This window comes from Hyperolius riggenbachi, chromosome 10, assembly GCF_040937935.1.
Source record: "Hyperolius riggenbachi isolate aHypRig1 chromosome 10, aHypRig1.pri, whole genome shotgun sequence".
NCBI lineage: Eukaryota > Metazoa > Chordata > Amphibia > Anura > Hyperoliidae > Hyperolius > Hyperolius riggenbachi.
In genome coordinates, this window is record NC_090655.1 from 28,329,210 (window position 1) to 28,347,608 (window position 18,399).

Below are 18,399 nucleotides of genomic sequence, written 5' to 3' on the forward strand. Positions count from 1 at the left end.
AAGATAAATAAACACTCCTTCAAGCCTATGAGCATTTCAGTGCATGCTTTTCACTCTTCTCTTTTCATAACTAGGGTTATACTGGGGGCAGCCATTAGCAATTCCTCCTTTGCCGGACACCATCTACTCCACCAGTTTGCCAGATTTTGTCCCGGCAATATGAAAGTAAGGGAGGGGTTCCTCCAATAGATGTAAAATATTTTATATTTGTCATAATGCAGCTGAAAAAAGGCTGCTATTTATTATTATAATTTAGAAAATAGATTTTATTTCTGAAATTTATTTCTGAAATTTTGTATTTTTAATTTGGGTCCACTTTAATACTTTTTGTAACGATCGGTGTCAGCACACAGAGAGAATCTGATTATTGGTGATCTGCAGTATCACCAAGAATACAGATATATACCCGATCATTGATGATCTGCAGAATCACCAATAATACAGATATAGTACTAACCTCTGGACACCTGTATATAACGTGAGTGTTTGGTGCAACTGTATTTACTTTGAGTAATCCACCTGATGAGCAGGTGGTCCTTGACAGTATGAACAATACTGCTCTTTAGAGAAGCACGAGAACCCTCCAGCAGCCTGAGATCTTCCAAGGGGTGGAGTCTCAGGCTGAAGTAGGAAGGGCCAGAGAGTGAGTGACACCTGAAGGTGGATGTCACTAACTGATCTGGAGACTATCTCCTAAAGTGGAGAGATAGCTCTCGAGGTCGGGCAAGCCGGGTCGGCAACACACGGACAAATAAAGTACAAAGACAGAAGGCTGGTTCGGTATCCAAGACAGACAGGGTTGGCAACAGATAATCAGATATGCGTGGTACCGAATCAGCAAGCGGAGGGATAGTCAGGAAAGCAATAGGTCATAACAGAAAACAATGCCTAGTCTTAGGTGTGAGGTCCGTGGTCTCTACACCCTGGAACTAGTCTGATGTATAACAGAATGATAACACAAGTTCCCTAATTTTGGGTGTGAGGTCCGTGGTCTCTACACCCTGGAACTAGTCTGAAGTATTACAGAATGATAATACAGTAGTAATCTGGCTCAGTGGGAATTCCCAGGTCCTCCTGGTTCAAACACACTGTTGGATCTGACTGAGGTCTGAGTGCTTCCACGTAGTGTTCGCAATGGCAGACAACTTGTGAGTGTCCAGCAGTAACTATATATAGAGTAGCGCTCTCTGGCGCCACCCCTAAGTGATAGACCAATAGCCACTAGCTCTGAGGTCAGCTGACCAGTCTGGTCAGCTGATCCCCCCTTGGCCATTATAAAAGTTCTGCCTCTCAGCGCGCACGCGCGTATTCCTGAATCTGTGTGAACTAACAGACCCAGCCACACCAGCCACATGCTGCTGCGTGCAAACCGCCGCGCTGGACGCGGAACCAACCGCCCTGCTATCAGTACACGCAGCGGCCTTTCCGCGTTCTCTCCCAGCACCAGACGCATGCCTCTGTGTGCAAACCGCCGCGCTGGGCGCGGAATTAGCCGCCTTGCTGTCAGCACACGCGGTGGCTTTTCCGCGTTTTCTCACACTTTTAACCATAGACCCTAAACAAGCATGCAGATCAGAGGTTTCTGATAAGATTAGCTTATTGCTTGTTTTCCGGTGTGTGATTCAGATATTAGTGACCAGAAAGTTAATCAGAGCTGCCAGGAAACTGCCATATTTATTTCCTTTAAAACAAAACCAGTCTCCATATGTCTGTCACCTCAGGTTTCATATGGCAGCCTCCATATACCTTCTCACTTCAGCTTCTCTTTAAGAACTGTAAGTTTACTTTCAGAGAAGGAAATATTTTATCAACCTTGCCATTCAGGGCAATTTTACTGTATAATAATAATAATGAAAAAATGAACAAACACATAATTCATTTGTTTTTATCAAAATTTATTTTAAAAATTACACACGTTACATGAAAAATAGACAGAGAATTTTGTGTTCAATTTGGCGATTTCCAAGATTTTTCTAATACAGTTGATCTGTTTTATTTACCCAGTAATACAGCAAGCACCCTACATTATACAAGGATGTATAACAGAGGCACCAACGTAGTATAAAAACGTTTAAAAACAGTTTAAAAAGCGGAGGTAGTGGTGGCCTTACCTCCTCCAAGAAGACACCAAAAATTGTTGGTTTATAGTAAACAACAACAATTTATTCACAATACTCCAAAAGTGCAATATGTTTCGCGGGTTTAATCCCGCTTCATCGCGCAATAACAACGGAGTAATACCATATAGGGTCAGTAGAAGAACCAAGCGCCTCTGTCGCAGAGCTATACTACATTGGCACCTCTGTTATACATCTTAGTATATTTTCTAGTCCACCTTTGGTAGAGGGGTGTTTCCCCATCTTTTCGAACTACAGAGAGTGACTTCTTAAAGAGAACCAGAGCTAAAGTAAAGAAAAGATTCTATACATACCTGGGGCTTCCTCCAGCCCCATACGCGCTGATCGATCCCACGCCGCCGTCCTCCGCTGTCTGCATCTACGAGAACCGGCTCCCTGCTCTTCTATCAGTCGGAGCCAGTCTAGCGTAGTGCTCTTAGTCTAAAGTGCACTCTTGGCGTATCTCTGCAGCAGCCGCTGGAGAGATACATAGAGGGTGCACTGCTCCAGCATAGCCCGGCTCCGATGACATCAGTGATGGGAGCCGGTTCTCGTAGATGCGGGCAGCGGTTGACGGCGGCGTGAGATCGATCAGCGCGTATGGGGCTGGAAGAAGCCCCAGGTATGTATAGAATCTTTTCTTTACTTTAGCTCTGGTTCCCTTTAAGCTTAGTGGGGTCAGACTCAGGTCTAATCTCCCCACCTGACTTCTTAAGCTGAGTAGGGTCAGACTCAGGTCTAATCTCTCCACCTGCCATTGCTGTGGTTGCCTTTCTGGTAACCCTGATTTGTGAGTATTACTTCTTTATGATTACCTATATTCTGGTGTCAAGACTTATAAAACTATATTGGGCTCTCGGTGTCCTTTTCTTTGATTTGTTGTTTACAAGTACCATACATTATCCCATAAATAATTTTTCTTCCACATATAAATTTATTACATACCTTCCTTACACTAGATCACTGAACAAAAAACGAAAAAAACCTAATGACTTAAAAAATATATATATATATATATATATATATATATATATATATATATATATATATATATATTGATTTATTACAGAGTAGCGCAGTGACAAAAAACCTACATTATCCCACAAATGATATATTTTGTTTTATATATACATTTAATTCCATAAAAGTACTAGATGATTAAAAAACATTCTTGACAGTTTGTCACCATTACAAAATAGTAATAACATAAAAACACAGGCCTTTTATAACTTGTCAAATTTAATTGGAAAAAAAAAATATTTGGATTTCAATAGTTAACATATTAAATAAATAAAATCTTTTCACAGATTCTCAATCAAGATTAGTTAAACAAAATCATACCAATCATACCAAGCCATCTGAATAGTTTGGTGACATCCTCAGGTCCCAACTCTGTTTAAATTTCTGTTTGTCGAAAATGCAACAAAACACTTGATCTTTCAGAGCAAATTTATCAGCAATACATTTCAAAAATAAAAGTGGCTGGCACATAGTTTCACGATTTTGTTTACTACATGACAAATCCACTAGAAAGAAAACAAACTTCAAATAATATATTTGAAGACGGTTACACATAGCACATGAGAGATATTTTATTAAGCATTAAGTTAAATAATATTTTTAAATAAAATAAATACAATATTGTGCCCATTTACAGAAGAGGACATTTCTTAACTTGCTCGTGCTACAGTTCCTGCAAAAACAAAAACAGTAATGTCAACAACAACAATACAAGTTAGGTAAGTATTCGCTGGATATATCCTTCAACCTGTCTAGCGTTTTTTTTTGGCTGTAATACAAAACGGAATGGCATGAGGATACTGGGCCTGGAACCCCCTAGCAGCTCTTTTCTAAGTGTTTGTGATGTGTAAAGCTCTTGCTAATGACATGTTATAGGGGATTTCTAGAAAACCACATCTCTGTAGTGGGATCACACCCAGAGCATTACATTAGCAAGAGCATTTTAAATCACAAGCGCTTATAAACGTGCTGCTAGTGGGTTCCAGGCCTTAGGCTTAGTTTTGAACCTGATTTACAAAGGGGTGAGTAATTGATAATAATGCCTTGCCTCCTAGAGTGCTCTAGGAGGAGAATTCTGGATTGCTAAACAGCCTAGGCTAAGCATCACTGGGAGGGCGGAGCTCCACACCAATATACAGCAATATATAGATATAGGAATTGTTTCTGATGGGGAAACCAGAAAAATTACCATAAAAAAAGGGTTTCCTGAAAAATTTACTGCAGTCTACTATATTCACTACAGGGACTCTTTAACCACTTTGTCCTCCTGGACGTAGAGCTACGTCCAGGAGGCCATGTGCGCTCCTGCGGCCGATCCCGTGTGTGCACGCGTGCTCCTGGCTGCAGATCGTTAGCCCAGGAATCAATGAATTAGGCCATGGTGCCCGATCACCGATTCCGCTCCCCCGCAGAAAAAGCGAAATCTTCTCTCGGAAGCCTTGCTTTTTCTGCCTCCTACGTTCCCCTAAGCGTACATGATATGGTTAGAGTGACGTCATGTAAACAAACCTAAGGTTGCCATCTTGTGGCCAAAAAGTAAAACTACATCTACATAAAAAAAAATATATATATATATATTTACATTAAAAAAAAATACTATTTATATCCCACCCTCCCAAAAATACCCAAATAAAATGTTTAATAATAAAAAAAAATTTACCCAAGTGTCTTAATATCTATGCAAAGATTAAATATTTCTATTTTTTTTATTATAAGCTTGTAAATAGTGATGAATGCAAAACAGAAAAAATGCACTTTTATTTCCAAATAAAATATTGTCGCCATACATTGTGATAGGGACATAATTTAAATGGTGTAATAACCGGGAAAAATGGGCAAATACAATACGTGAGTTTTAATTATGGAGGCATGTATTATTTTAAAACTATAATGGCCGAAAACTGAGAAATAATGATTTTTTTCTGTTTTTTTCTTATTCTTACTGTTAAAATGCATTTACAGTAAGGTAGCTCTTAGCAAAATGTACCACCCAAAGAAAGCCTAATTGGTGGCGGAAAAAACAAGATATAGATCAGTTCATTGTGATAAGTAGTGATAAAGTTATAGGCTAATGAATGGGAGGTGAACATTGCTTGGATGTATAAAGTGAAAACGACTGAGGGCTGAAGTGGTTAAAGACACTCTGAAGCCTCCAGAAAACACAGTTTTTATGTTGCAATGTTGTTAGGCATGAATTCCCCCTCTGAAATGCTGCATCCCCGTGGCTGAAATCTCAATTAATCCCCTCAAAACCACAGAGCAAAAATCCACGACTATTCTGGTTGTGGATTTTGCTGCCTGGGGAGGCAGAGCTTTGGGCTGTAGCTCTGCCTCCAGTACAGTTAATCTGCGCCGATTGCCGCCTTTCCCAGTGAAAGAAAACTAAGAGGGGTGGGGAGAGGCAGAGATTCGCGCAGATTGACAGAGGAGAGGCAGAGCTACTGCTCAAAGCTCTGCCTGTATGCGGAAGCGATACACGAATCTTCCCCAGGGGATTTCGGGGGGGATTAACTGGGACTTCAGCCGCGGTGTTTCAGAGGGGGCACCCATGCCTAACAAGATTGTAAAATAAAATTAAAACTGCATTTTCTGGAGACTTCAGAGTCTCTTTAAAGAAAACCTGTAACATCAAAAAGTTCCCCTGGGGGGTACTTAACTCGGGAGGGGGAAGCCTTAGGGTCCTCTGTCCCTCGGGGGTCTCGCTGCAGCCCTCCGAACAGCGGAAATGTAAATATTTACCTTCCCGACATCTGCACAGGCGCTGTGGCGGCTCTCGGATCCGAAATAGGCGGAAATACCCGATCACCGCCGGAGACTTGCGCCTGCGCAGTAGAGCGGACCCGACTGAGATCGGGTATTTCCGTCTACTTCGGAGCCAAAAGCCGCAACAGCGCCCCCACTGGAGCCTGGAAAGGTAAATATTGAATAAGCTCACGGATTTGTCGGCCCGCTGTTCGGAGGGCTGCAGCGAGACCCCCGAGGGACAGAGGATGGCATGGGAAGCCTCACTGGGACCCTGAGGCTTCCCCCTCCCGAGGTGAGTACCCCCAGGGGATTTTTCTGATGTTACAGTGTCTCTTTAAGTTTAGTACAATTGATGTATGTCAACTATTACAGTGATCCGTTTTACCAGCAGTTTAATACCATGAAAAGTACTTACCCTTTAACTGCAGGGGGCAGTGTAACTCAACTCTTTGCGTTGGTCTGCATAAAATAAGAATGAGAGTTCCTTAAAATTTAGCATGACAATGAACAATGATAATAATAGAGACTAAGGCTCGGTTCACACTATGCTGGAATAGCATCCACATAATTAATATATGCCGCACCTCCATGGATATGTGTGATGGTGTACTAAGGATCACATATATGTCATTCTTTAGGATAGATGGTAACATATCCACTTGAAGAAATATTGCGGGCTGGATCTGTGCAAAAAGCAATGGGCAAAACCAGCCACAGCAAAGGAGGACATGCTAGTTATTTGGGTTGCAAAAAGACATCCATGTGTTTATGGTGTGTTGACATTGGCATATGTAAAAAAGTCAAAGGAACACACAATTGCCCATTGGTCTGCTGCTGCCTGTGGGAGTGGTCTGACAGTGGACCTAATGTGAACAGAATCTAACAAATATGCTAACTTAGGTTTATATAGCCAGACGTAACAATTGTAAAACAATATTTTAGCTACGTGAAATCAGTGGGGGAGGATTAACCACTTGAGGACCGTAGGCTTACACACCCTTAGTGACCAGGCTATTTTTTACAATTTTATGCCACTGCAGCTTTAAAGCCTCCCTCCAGGGCTGTACAACTCAGCACACAAGTGATTCCCCCCATCTTTCCTGCCCACCAACAGAACTTTCTGTTGGTGGGCTGTGATCGCTGCTGGAATGTTTATTTTTTATATTTATTTATTTGGGTTTTTTTTAAAATACATTGTCCCTTTTTTTTATTTACCTCCCTCCCCCCGCCAGCCAATCAAAGCGATTGGCTGTCATAGGCATTAGCCTATGAGAGCCGATCGCTCTTATGTCTTCCAGGGGGACAGCCGTGTCACACAGCTGTTCCCAGTACAGTGCTGCCGTAGATCGCAGCGCTGTACATTGTAAATAGACGGCGGTTTTGCCATCTAATAGTCTCCTAGTGACGATTGCCGCTGGGAGACTGATGACGAAGTGGAGCGCGTACAATCTCCTTCAAAACCCCGCCCCAGGACTTGATGCCAATTGGCGTTAGGCGGTCCTTGGGCTGCCGCCGCATTCACTCCCCTTGGCGTGACGTGGTCGTTAGGTAGTTAATGGCTGATGCCGGGTATCCTATATGTGATTAAGGTTAAAGTTTAAATCAGTTTGCTGTGAAAGTTAGTGGGGAAAACATTCCATTCACTTACCGGTCTGGTAATAGTCCATCACTGTGACTTGAGCTGGCTGTACGTCCAGTACTTTAGAACTTTGCTCTACCTGGAAGGAGCCGCTAATTGGACTGGAGCCAATCTGAAAGAACCGCATTAGGTACATTGTATGAATTAATTAAAGGACAACTATCAAAGTTAGCTAAAATTCTGAATGCCACATATCTTTCCAGTAATTACTAGCAAATAGCAATACAAAGGCTTTTTTTTTCACGTTTTCATGTTTTATATGAAGAAAATGACATTTACAGAGAACAGTTTTCACTGTAGGCATTACTATGGAGGACTGTGCCCAGCATATAGAAACAATCTTCACTGGCTCTAATACTGTGACTGGAATATGTTCAGAATTAAAGCAGAAATATAGCTTCAAATGTGAGTAAATAATCATGGGCGTTCACACTAGGGGCCGTTTTTGCCCTTTTTTTCAAGCGCAGGCATTTTTCAAAATCACCGACAAAATGCTTGTGCAATGAATCTCTATGAGAAGGTTAATATCAGCACGTTTTGTGGTGCCTGTAGCATTTTTGGGGTGTTTTTGCTATAATGGAAGGTATAGGAAAAACACAATATGCTCACAAAATCGCTTTGTGCAGCAATTGCGTTTTTAAGAATAAATACATTGTAGTTATTTAATATGGAGAGCATACATTTCTCCATAGACCTTGTGTTAAAAAAGTAGATGATAACACTAATTCTGATTTCCAAGAGAGCTGAGCAGCCATCATTACCATGCTGTATGCGACAGACTTCACTGATAGTAGCAGACACTCCAGCTGATTTATAATGGCTGGCTCACACACTACAGAGAGCCTTGCTGTTCTCACATGTAACTAGCTAAGTAAATAAACAAACAGGCTGCTAAGTGAGTAACTAATTACCAGCCTGTTTTATCTATTTACTTAGCTAGTTACATATGAAAACAGCACGGCTCTCTGTAGTGTGTGAGCCAGCCCTTATAAATCAGCTGGCGTGTCTGCTACTATCAGTGAAGTCCGTCGCATAGAGCATGGTAATGACTAGTGTTGGGCGAACATCTAGATGTTCGGGTTCGGGCCGAACAGGCCGAACATGGCCGCGATGTTCGGGTGTTCGACCCGAACTCCGAACATAATGGAAGTCAATGGGGACCCGAACTTTTGTGCTTTGTAAAGCCTCCTTATATGCTACATACCCCAAATTTACAGGGTATGTGCACCTTGGGAGTGGGTACAAGAGGAAAAAAAAATTTAGCAAAAAGAGCTTATAGTTTTTGAGAAAATCGATTTTAAAGTTTCAAAGGGAAAACTGTCTTTTAAATGCGGGAAATGTCTGTTTTCTTTGCACAGGTAACATGCTTTTTGTCGGCATGCAGTCATAAATGTAATACATATAAGAGGTTCCAGGAAAAGGGACCGGTAATGCTAACCCAGCAGCAGCACACGTGATGGAACAGGAGGAGGGTGGCGCAGGAGGAGAAGGCCACGCTTTGAGACACAACAACCCAGGCCTTGCATGAGGACAAGAAGCGTGCGGATAGCATGCTTTGTACCACCATGCAGTCATAAATGTAATAAAGATAAGTGGTTCAATAAACAGGGACCACGCGGCAACGCTAACCCAGCAGCAGCACACGTGATGGAACAGGAGGAGGCGCAGGAGGAGAAGGCCACGCTTTGTGAGACACAACAACCCAGGCCTTGCATGAGGACAAAAAGCGTGCGGATAGCATGCTTTGTACCGCCATGTAGTCATAAATGTAATAAAGATAAGAGGTTCAATAAACAGGGACCACGCGGCAACGCTAACCCAGCAGCAGCAGCAGCAGCAGCACACGTGATGGAACAGGAGGAGGCGCAGGAGGAGAAGGCCACGCTTTGTGAGACACAACAACCCAGGCCTTGCATGAGGACAAAAAGCGTGCGGATAGCATGCTTTGTACCGCCATGTAGTCATAAATGTAATAAAGATAAGAGGTTCAATAAACAGTGACCACGCGGCAACGGTAACCCAGCAGCAGCAGCAGCACACGTGATGGAACAGGAGGAGGCGCAGGAGGAGAAGGCCACGCTTTGTGAGACACAACAACCCAGGCCTTGCATGAGGACAAAAAGCGTGCGGATAGCATGCTTTGTACCGCCATGTAGTCATAAATGTAATAAAGATAAGAGGTTCAATAAACAGGGACCACGCGGCAACGGTAACCCAGCAGCAGCAGCAGCAGCAGCAGCACACGTGATGGAACAGGAGGAGGCGCAGGAGGAGAAGGCCACGCTTTGTGAGACACAACAACCCAGGCCTTGCATGAGGACAAAAAGCGTGCGGATAGCATGCTTTGTACCGCCATGTAGTCATAAATGTAATAAAGATAAGAGGTTCAATAAACAGGGACCACGCGGCAACGGTAACCCAGCAGCAGCAGCAGCACACGTGATGGAACAGGAGGAGGCGCAGGAGGAGAAGGCCACGCTTTGTGAGACACAACAACCCAGGCCTTGCATGAGGACAAAAAGCGTGCGGATATAGCAGCAATGCTTTTTGCCGCCATGCAGTCATAAATGTAATACAGATGAGAGGTTCAATAAACAGGGACCGGAAACGCTAAACCATCCCAGATGTTCATCGGTCATGTTACTTGGTTGGGGTCCAGGAGTGTTGCGTAGTCGTTTCCAATCCAGGATTGATTCATTTTAATTTGAGTCAGACGGTCTGCATTTTCTGTGGAGAGGCGGATACGCCGATCTGTGATGATGCCTCCGGCAGCACTGAAACAGCGTTCCGACATAACGCTGGCTGCCGGGCAAGCCAGCACCTCTATTGCGTACATTGCCAGTTCGTGCCAGGTGTCTAGCTTCATGCCCGGTTTCAGGTCCAGCGGTGCCAGCCACAAATCCGTCTGTTCCTTTATTCCCCTCCAAATTTCCTCCCCTGTGTGCTGCTTATCCCCAAGGCAGATCAGCTTCAGCAACGCTTGCTGACGCATGCCAACAGCTGTGCTGCACTGCTTCCACGATCCTACTGCTGCTGGTGCTGGGTTAGCATTTCCGGATGAGGTACAGCTTTGAGATGCGTTGGAGGAGAAGGAGTCAGAGAGGTAGGTGCTGCTGTTGTTATCCAGCTGTTTGCGGCGTGGGCAACACCCGCGCCGTAGCAGGTGAGGAATCGCTGCCAGGCTCCACAAGGTTCACCCAGTGCGCGGTAAGGGAGATGTATCGACCCTGGCCGAACGCACTCGTCCAGGTGTCAGTGGTGAGGTGAACCTTGCAGGCAACGGCATTCTTCAAGCTTCGGGTTATTTAGCTGACCACGTGCTCATGCAACTCAGGCACTGCAGAGCGCGCAAAGTGGTAGCGGCTGGGAACCATCGTCTGATGTTTGTGAATGTTGTGAACCACGCAATGGCTGGGCTACTGCTGCTGCTGAGGCGGGTCTGGTGGTGAGTCTGGTGAACCCAAGGGAGGCAGTGTTGCTGGTGGTACCCTGTCCTGCCGCGTTTGCCCACAGAGTGGGATGTTTGGATAGAATGTGGCGGCTCATGCTGGTGGTGGAGAGGTTGTTAATACTTTTCCCCCTGCTCAGGCGGGTCTTGCACACCTTGCAAATCGCCATGGTAACATCCTCAGTGCAGTCTTCAAAGAAAGCCCAGACTTTAACTGGCTGAGGACTCGGACCTCGTGCGTGATGTGCTGGTGCTGCTTAACCCACTGCTGGACGCTTGAGAGGTCATCCAAGTAATTATCTGGTCCTGTTCTTTTGGATCTGTGAGGGTTGTTGTCCTGGACAACATGGGCAGTATTGAGTGGGTTTTCTTGGGTGCTCCCCTGTGGCCTGTACGTGAACCGTCAGGGGAAACACCTCTTCCCTTGCCCCTCCCTCTTTCACCGGATTTCTTCCTCATTTCACTTATCCTTAAAGTACACGCTGACTGGCAGCAGTACAGTGGCAGTACAGAAATGCTATACAGTGGTGGGTGAGCGGTGTACCACTATTGTCAGCAGTGACACAGAGCACAATGCTATACAGTGGCGGGTGAGCGGTGTACTACTGTTCCCAGCAGACACAGAGTGGAAGTAAACACAATGCTATATAGTGTGGCTGAGCCGTGTACACAGAGTGGCATTAAACACAATGCTATATAGTCTGCTATATAGTCACCCCAAACAGGGTGATGTTCTGCAGAACCCGAACAGTGGCAAACACTGTTCGCCCAACACTACTGGGAGGGAACGCAGATTTTAGTACCTAAACACACGATACAACATGTTTTCCGGGGTCGGACTCTGAGGCACATACAGATGGTCCCGATCATCATCCTCATCATACAACTCTTCTCCTGAGTCTGACCCACCCACCACCTCTGCCACCCCAACATCCCCAGACACAGACCCCTCATCGTCCTCAACATTAACTTGGGATGCTGGCCTGAGCCAGACCTCCTCCTCCACATCAGGCCCCATCATCTCCTCAATGGCAGCCCTCATTAATCGCTCTGGCGACGGACTGATGGACACAACGTTCTCCTCCGGGGAGGGCTGCTGCTGACCACTGGCTGCTGGGGTGGATGTTATAGCTTGCGTGGGGCGTTGGCTGTTGCTGTTGTTGGGAGTGCTGCTCACAGCGGAGGTCTCTGGGGAACTCATGTTGAGCTCATATAGTGGTTGACGGTGAGTGGAGTATTACTGATCCCAGCAATATACACACTGACTGGCAGAGTACGCAATGCTATATAGTGTGGCTGAGCGAGGTACACAGAGTGGCAGTAAACAGAATGCTATATAGTGTGGCTGAGCGAGCGGTGTACCACTATTCCCAGCAGACACAGAACAGTGAACAGAATGCTATATAGTGTGGCTGAGCGAGCGGTGTACCACTATTCCCAGCAGACACAGAACAGTGAACAGAATGCTATATAGTGTGGATGAGCGAGCGGTGTACCACTATTCCCAGCAGACACAGAACAGTAAACAGAATGCTATATAGTGTGGCTGAGCGAGCGGTGTACCACTATTCCCAGCAGACACAGAACAGTGAACAGAATGCTATATAGTGTGGCTGAGCGAGCGGTGTACCACTATTCCCAGCAGACACAGAACAGTGAACAGAATGCTATATAGTGTGGCTGAGCGAGCGGTGTACTACTGTTCCCAGCAGACACAGAACAGTACACAGAATGCTATATAGTGTGGCTGAACGAGCGGTGTACTACTGTTCCCAGCAGACACAGAACAGTACACAGAATGCTATATAGTGTGGCTGAACGAGCGGTGTACCACTATTCCAAGCAGACACAGAACAGTGAACAGAATGCTATATAGTGTGGCTGAGCGAGCGGTGTACCACTATTCCCAGCAGACACAGAGTGGCAGTAAACAGAATGCTATATAGTGTGGCTGAGCGAGGTACACAGAGTGGCAGTAAACAGAATGCTATATAGTGTGGCTGTGCAAGCGGTGTACTACTATTCCCAGCAGACACAGAGTGGCAGTAAACAGAATGCTATATAGTGTGGCTGAGCGAGGTACACAGAGTGGCAGTAAACAGAATGCTGAGCGAGCGGTGTACTACTATTCCCAGCAGCGACACACAATGACTGGGGGGGACCCTGGCTAGCGTGGCTGGAGCGCGAACTACCCTGCCTGCCTACCCAAAGCTAAACCCACAGACAAATGGCGGAGATATGACGTGGTTCGGGTATTTATTTACCCGAACCACGTGACAGTTCGGCCAATCAGAGCGCGTTCGGGTCCGAACCACGTGACCCGTTCGGCCAATCACAGCGCTAGCCGAACGTTCGGGGAACGTTCGGCCATGCGCTCTTAGTTCGGCCATATGGCCGAACGGTTTGGCCGAGCACCGTCAGGTGTTCGGCCGAACTCGAACATCACCCGAACAGGGTGATGTTCTGCAGAACCCGAACAGTGGCGAACACTGTTCGCCCAACACTAGTAATGACGCAGCTATGCTCTCTTGGAAATCAGTGTTATCATCTACTTTTTTTTAACACAAGGTCTATGAAGAAATGTATGCTCTCGTTATTAAATAACTGATATGTGGTTAATGGAAAAGCATAATCTTCACTAAACTGCCCCTTTAATCCTAGTGGCTACCAGCAGGGGCGTAACTAGAAATCACTAGGCCCCCCTGTGGCTTCTGGGCCCCCCAGCGGCTGCATCCCTTTCAGGGTCTATTGTTATACCCCTCGCTATTAGGGATGCTCATTAGGATTCCGCAGAATTCAAATTTGCGCGTGTCCGATCGGAACTCAGAAAATGGAAATTGGAATGCCAAGGAAATCAGAGTTACCGCAACTCGGTAATTGTATCCCAATTACAGAACTTTGAAGCACTGGACCAATCAGAGAATGCGGACCAATCATAAGACTGATTTTCCGTTTTTTGTTTTTTTTACAGATTTTTGCTGTCAATCTTTTGCATTCTCTGATGCCAAAAAAATGACAAATAAAATACACCTTGGAAATCGGAAAAACAGACAATCAAAAAAAATGGAAGCTGTGTAAACAGAAAATCAGAAATTGGAATTTTGGCGGGATCGGAAATTGGCATTTCCACCATCCCTAGTGGCTACTCTGTTATTTTTGAACATTTAGTTTAGCTTGACTATGAGCGTGTCAGCCCCAGTGGATTCTGGGTGGGATTACCTCATTGAAGTAGATGGTGACTTGAGACGGGCTGGACTCCACTTTTTTCACCTCCTCCATCTCCAAGAGCTGAAAAGAAACAGCGGATGTGTTAAAGACATATCAAGCCGCAGAGTGTGTGGTGGTGATAACTAGGAGGCAAATGTAATGAGGAAATACAAGGGGGAAATCTGATGCAGTTTTCCATGATAGGTTCTATCATGGAAAACTGCGAAAACGACATACAAGGTATAGTTCCCATTTCAGAACTCCCTACTAAGGATGGTCAACAAGATGCACATAATTATGTGTTGATGCAGGATTATGCAAATGTTGCTTGCAAATTTATGCATCTTGAAAATGGACCAATCAAATTCCAATCTAGCATGAAATTCCAATCTAGATCAGACCGGCCCATTTTCAAGTTGCATACATTTGCATATAGAATTTGCATAATCATGCATCAACTCGGAATTATTTGTATCTCATTGCTACACACTTTTCAGTGTAGAACATTTGTAGAATGTTTAGTCTGAGCTCGCTGTGACTTTGGCAGGGCTGTGAAGTCGGCACAAAAATCATCCAACACCGACTCCTCAGTTAAGGAAACTAACGACTCCAACTCCAACTCCAGGTATCCAAAATGGCACCGACTCAGACTCCTCGACTCCATCTTCTTAGTCTAATAGTTTCCAGGGCTGTGGATTTGGTACAAAAGTCATCTGACTCCGGCTTCCGACTCCTCAGTTTATGAAATCACAGACTCCGACTCCAGGTACCCAATATTGCTCCGACTCCTCGACTCTGACTCCCACTCCACAGCCCTGCACACTGGCAAGGCCATTCGTACCATAAGGCAAAGTAGGAGATGGCATCCTTTAGAATACAGGTGTCAACCACAAGGGCTGCAGGCTGAATATGGCCCTTCTTGCCTATTTTTAAAGGGAATCCAAACTGAGAAGGATATGGATTCTTCCTTTTAAAATTATACCAGTTGCCTGACTCTACTGTTGATCCTGTGTCTCTAATACTTTTAGCCACAGCCCCTGAACAAGCATGCAGATCAGGTGCTCTGACTGAAGTCAGACTGGATTAGCTGCATGCCTGTTTCAGGTGTGTGATTCAGCCACTACTGCAGCCAAAGAGATCAGTACGACTGCCAGGCAACTGGTATTGTTTAAAAGGAAACCTCCATATTCTTCTCAGTTTAGTGGAGGTGCAGGTCATATTTGTAGTCACACAGCCCCTGAACAAGCATGCAGATCAGATACTCTGACTGAAGTCAGACTGGATTAGCTGCATGCTTGTTTCAGGTGTGTGACTCAGCCACTACTGCAGCCAAAGAGATCAGTAGGACTGCCAGGCAACTGGTATTGTTTAAAAGGAACCATCCATATCCCTTTCAGTTTAGGTTCCCTTTAAGTGGCCCTCGAATGTTTGAAATGTGCATGATTGTAAGCAGTATGGGATGGTTCACATTAAGAGCCTTTTCACTTTTTTTTAAGAGCTGGCAATTTTTAAAAGCACTAGTGCAATGTTGCTCTATGTGAGTTTTCTCACATGAGCAATGAGCATTCTTTACAAGTACAAACGTGGCTCCTGCACCATTTCTAGAGCATTTGTGCTTCAATGCAAGGTATAGGAAAACTGCAAAGCAATTTGGTGAGCGCTTTTGAAAAAAAAATACATTGTAATTAATCAGTTCCAGGGCAAAGAGTTCACTTCCTGATTGTCACTAGAAAGTAGAAAAAAACTAACAAAAATGCATTGAAAAGCGCTTATAAAAGTGCTTAAGAGAGGGCAAATTGCCCAGAAAGTTCTAGGGAAAGCACTTAGAAAAGCGTTCACAAAAGTGCTCAGCCCCTGCGATTGCGCTGGCGATTTATAATGTGAACAAGGCCTTAATGAAACTCTGTTGCGAATATCTTAAAATTTAAAATACATGTAAACATATACAACTAAGAAGTATGTTTCTTCCGGAGTTAAATGAGCCATAAATGACTTTTCTCCTATGTTGCTGTCACTTACAGTAGGTAGTAGAAATCTGACATTACCGACAGGTTTTGGACTAGCCCATCTTCTCATAGGGGGGTTCTCAGGGTTTTCTTTATTTTTAAAAGCACTTAGTGAATGTCAGTTGCACCGTCCAACTGCCAAAAAAGTAGGTGAGCAGGAAGGCTGGCCAGCATCTTTGTATAAATCATTTTCAGGGCATGTCTTTATAAAGAATAAAGGCCATGCTGAGAATCCCCCATGAAGAGATGGACTAACCCAAAACCTGTCGGTATTGTCAGATTTCTACTACCTACTGTAAGTGACAACAACATAGGAGAGAAGTCATTTATGGCTCATTTTATTCTGGAAGAATTGTACTTCTTATCTGTGTGTGTATTAGATTTTAAGATTTTTGTGACAGTTCCACTTTAAAGAACAACAGCACAGCACACTGTCTTCCCATCCAGATAGGAGTACACTGATTCAGTGTTAGGCCTCGTTCACATTAGGCAATGCACACGATTGTACACCTTCTGCGTTGCTGTGCTGGTGATCCCATTTATTACAGTGAATGGGATCAATGCTGAGCATGCAGCAGTGCTATAGCGCATAGCACTGCTGCGCAGCGCATATAATCTGTGCATCAGAAGTGCACTTCTGACGTTCTTGCATGTCACACACCATAATCGCTGTAAAAATCCGCTCGGCAGTGTGTATAGTGTGAATGAGGCCTTACTGATTCACACATTGTCAGTTTGAGCCAGGGTACAGCAAACTTACAAGACCCCCCTCCCCCACAACCAAGACCCCCCCCACAACCCCCTGGGGTCCTGCTCCTGGAATCCAAACCTCTTAATCCCCCATGTGGCTTGTAAACACCTTCCACACTACACCATGTCCCTCACATAGCAGAATAGCGCAGTGGAGCAGTGTAATATTTATCTGCTCCAGTTATGTGTTGTGTCTCCTGTTCTTTCTGGAAGCCACACAACACTACTGTAGTTATGCTACTTATCTCTCCCTGCCCTCAGAAGTTGGATACTGCCAGGAACACTTGTATGGCTGTAATTAGCTTATCAGTGATATTTGCTATATGCCTATTCCATGCCTAGAAATGATCTCTTTCAGGTAGCAAAATAAAACAAGTAAACAGCCTGCTAATTTATATGCTTTGCTCTGCACATATACATGTTTATCTCATCATGTTACTTATCACCTCAGGTACACTGTAGCCTTAGAGAGTGTCTTTCCTGTCTAGAGATGGAGACCATGTTTGGCAGCAGCCTCTGATCGAGCAAATGAAAGGCCACAGTCACTGCACTTAGCTAATAGTTCTGGTCCTTGGCAGTGGAAAGGGCCACAGTCAGAAGACACAGTGGTGGGGATACCAGATACAATGATAGGTCAGAATAACGCTCACCTTATTCACCGACTCTCTCACAGGCACAAAGCCAGACACCATTTTGAACATTACGAGTGCCATGTTAGAAGGTTTATTTTCATTATTGTAGCTGAAATATAAAAAGGGGTCAGTTAAATTGGAAATGCCATGGTAACATGTTGCTTCCTATCCGATTAAAATGACACTGATTATTGCTGTGGGCGTGGCCAGTCTAGCACTGAGTCCCTGCCTGCTCTTGTGATTGTTCAAGCCCAAGCTACTAGTAATTAGTGTTGGTGGTCCTGAATTTGAACAGCCACATTCAGCACCATTTCAGCACCGGACAGCAGGATGGGTTGCGTTTTATTTAGTTCTGATACTTCCTGATTTCAATGCTGGAAAGGGGAAGTATCAGAGCTAAGTGCTGTCCGGTGCTGAAATGATGGCTGTTCAGATCCTGTGCTGCTGCTGCAGCTCATTGAATTCTGTGTATTAATATGCTTCTCTGTTCCCCCCTCCTGTTCTGTGATACTTAGTATAGGCTATTGCTAGCCACTCCTTGTTTTCCCTCCTGAGGTAATATATTTCTCCTGAGGTGATTTAAGTTTCAGTTCTGTATTGCAGACTGCAGAGAGTGGGTTTAGATTGTCAATATCTTCTTACACTTCTGAAGGGGGCCATATACTAGCCGACCAACCAACCAATCAACCATCCAATTCGATTATAATCGAATTGGATGAAAATTGGTGCTGCCAAGTGCATGCCCGACCGACAAAGCGACCAATTTCGGGACAGAAATTGGCCGCACAGTAGATTGCGCATGCTGGAAGATGTCGGGCCGAAGTTGGTTGGTCGA

At 44.7% G+C, this 18,399-nt stretch overlaps 1 protein-coding gene across 1 annotated transcript in view; it reads right to left on the reverse strand.

The window, feature by feature from the left end:
• Nucleotides 1-3,541: 3,541 nt before the first annotated feature.
• The window catches only part of LOC137533913 (alpha-2-macroglobulin-like protein 1), a 65,135-nt gene continuing 50,277 nt past the window's right edge, over nt 3,542-18,399 (reverse strand). Inside the window, exons 15-19 of the mRNA XM_068255223.1 lie at nt 17,583-17,673; nt 14,189-14,257; nt 7,531-7,633; nt 6,298-6,341; nt 3,542-3,810 (exon numbers count right to left, since the gene is read on the reverse strand). Of these exons, the coding sequence (XP_068111324.1) occupies nt 6,301-6,341; nt 7,531-7,633; nt 14,189-14,257; nt 17,583-17,673 (304 nt within the window). The 3' untranslated portion in view covers nt 3,542-3,810; nt 6,298-6,300. The remainder of the gene's footprint in view (nt 3,811-6,297; nt 6,342-7,530; nt 7,634-14,188; nt 14,258-17,582; nt 17,674-18,399) is intronic.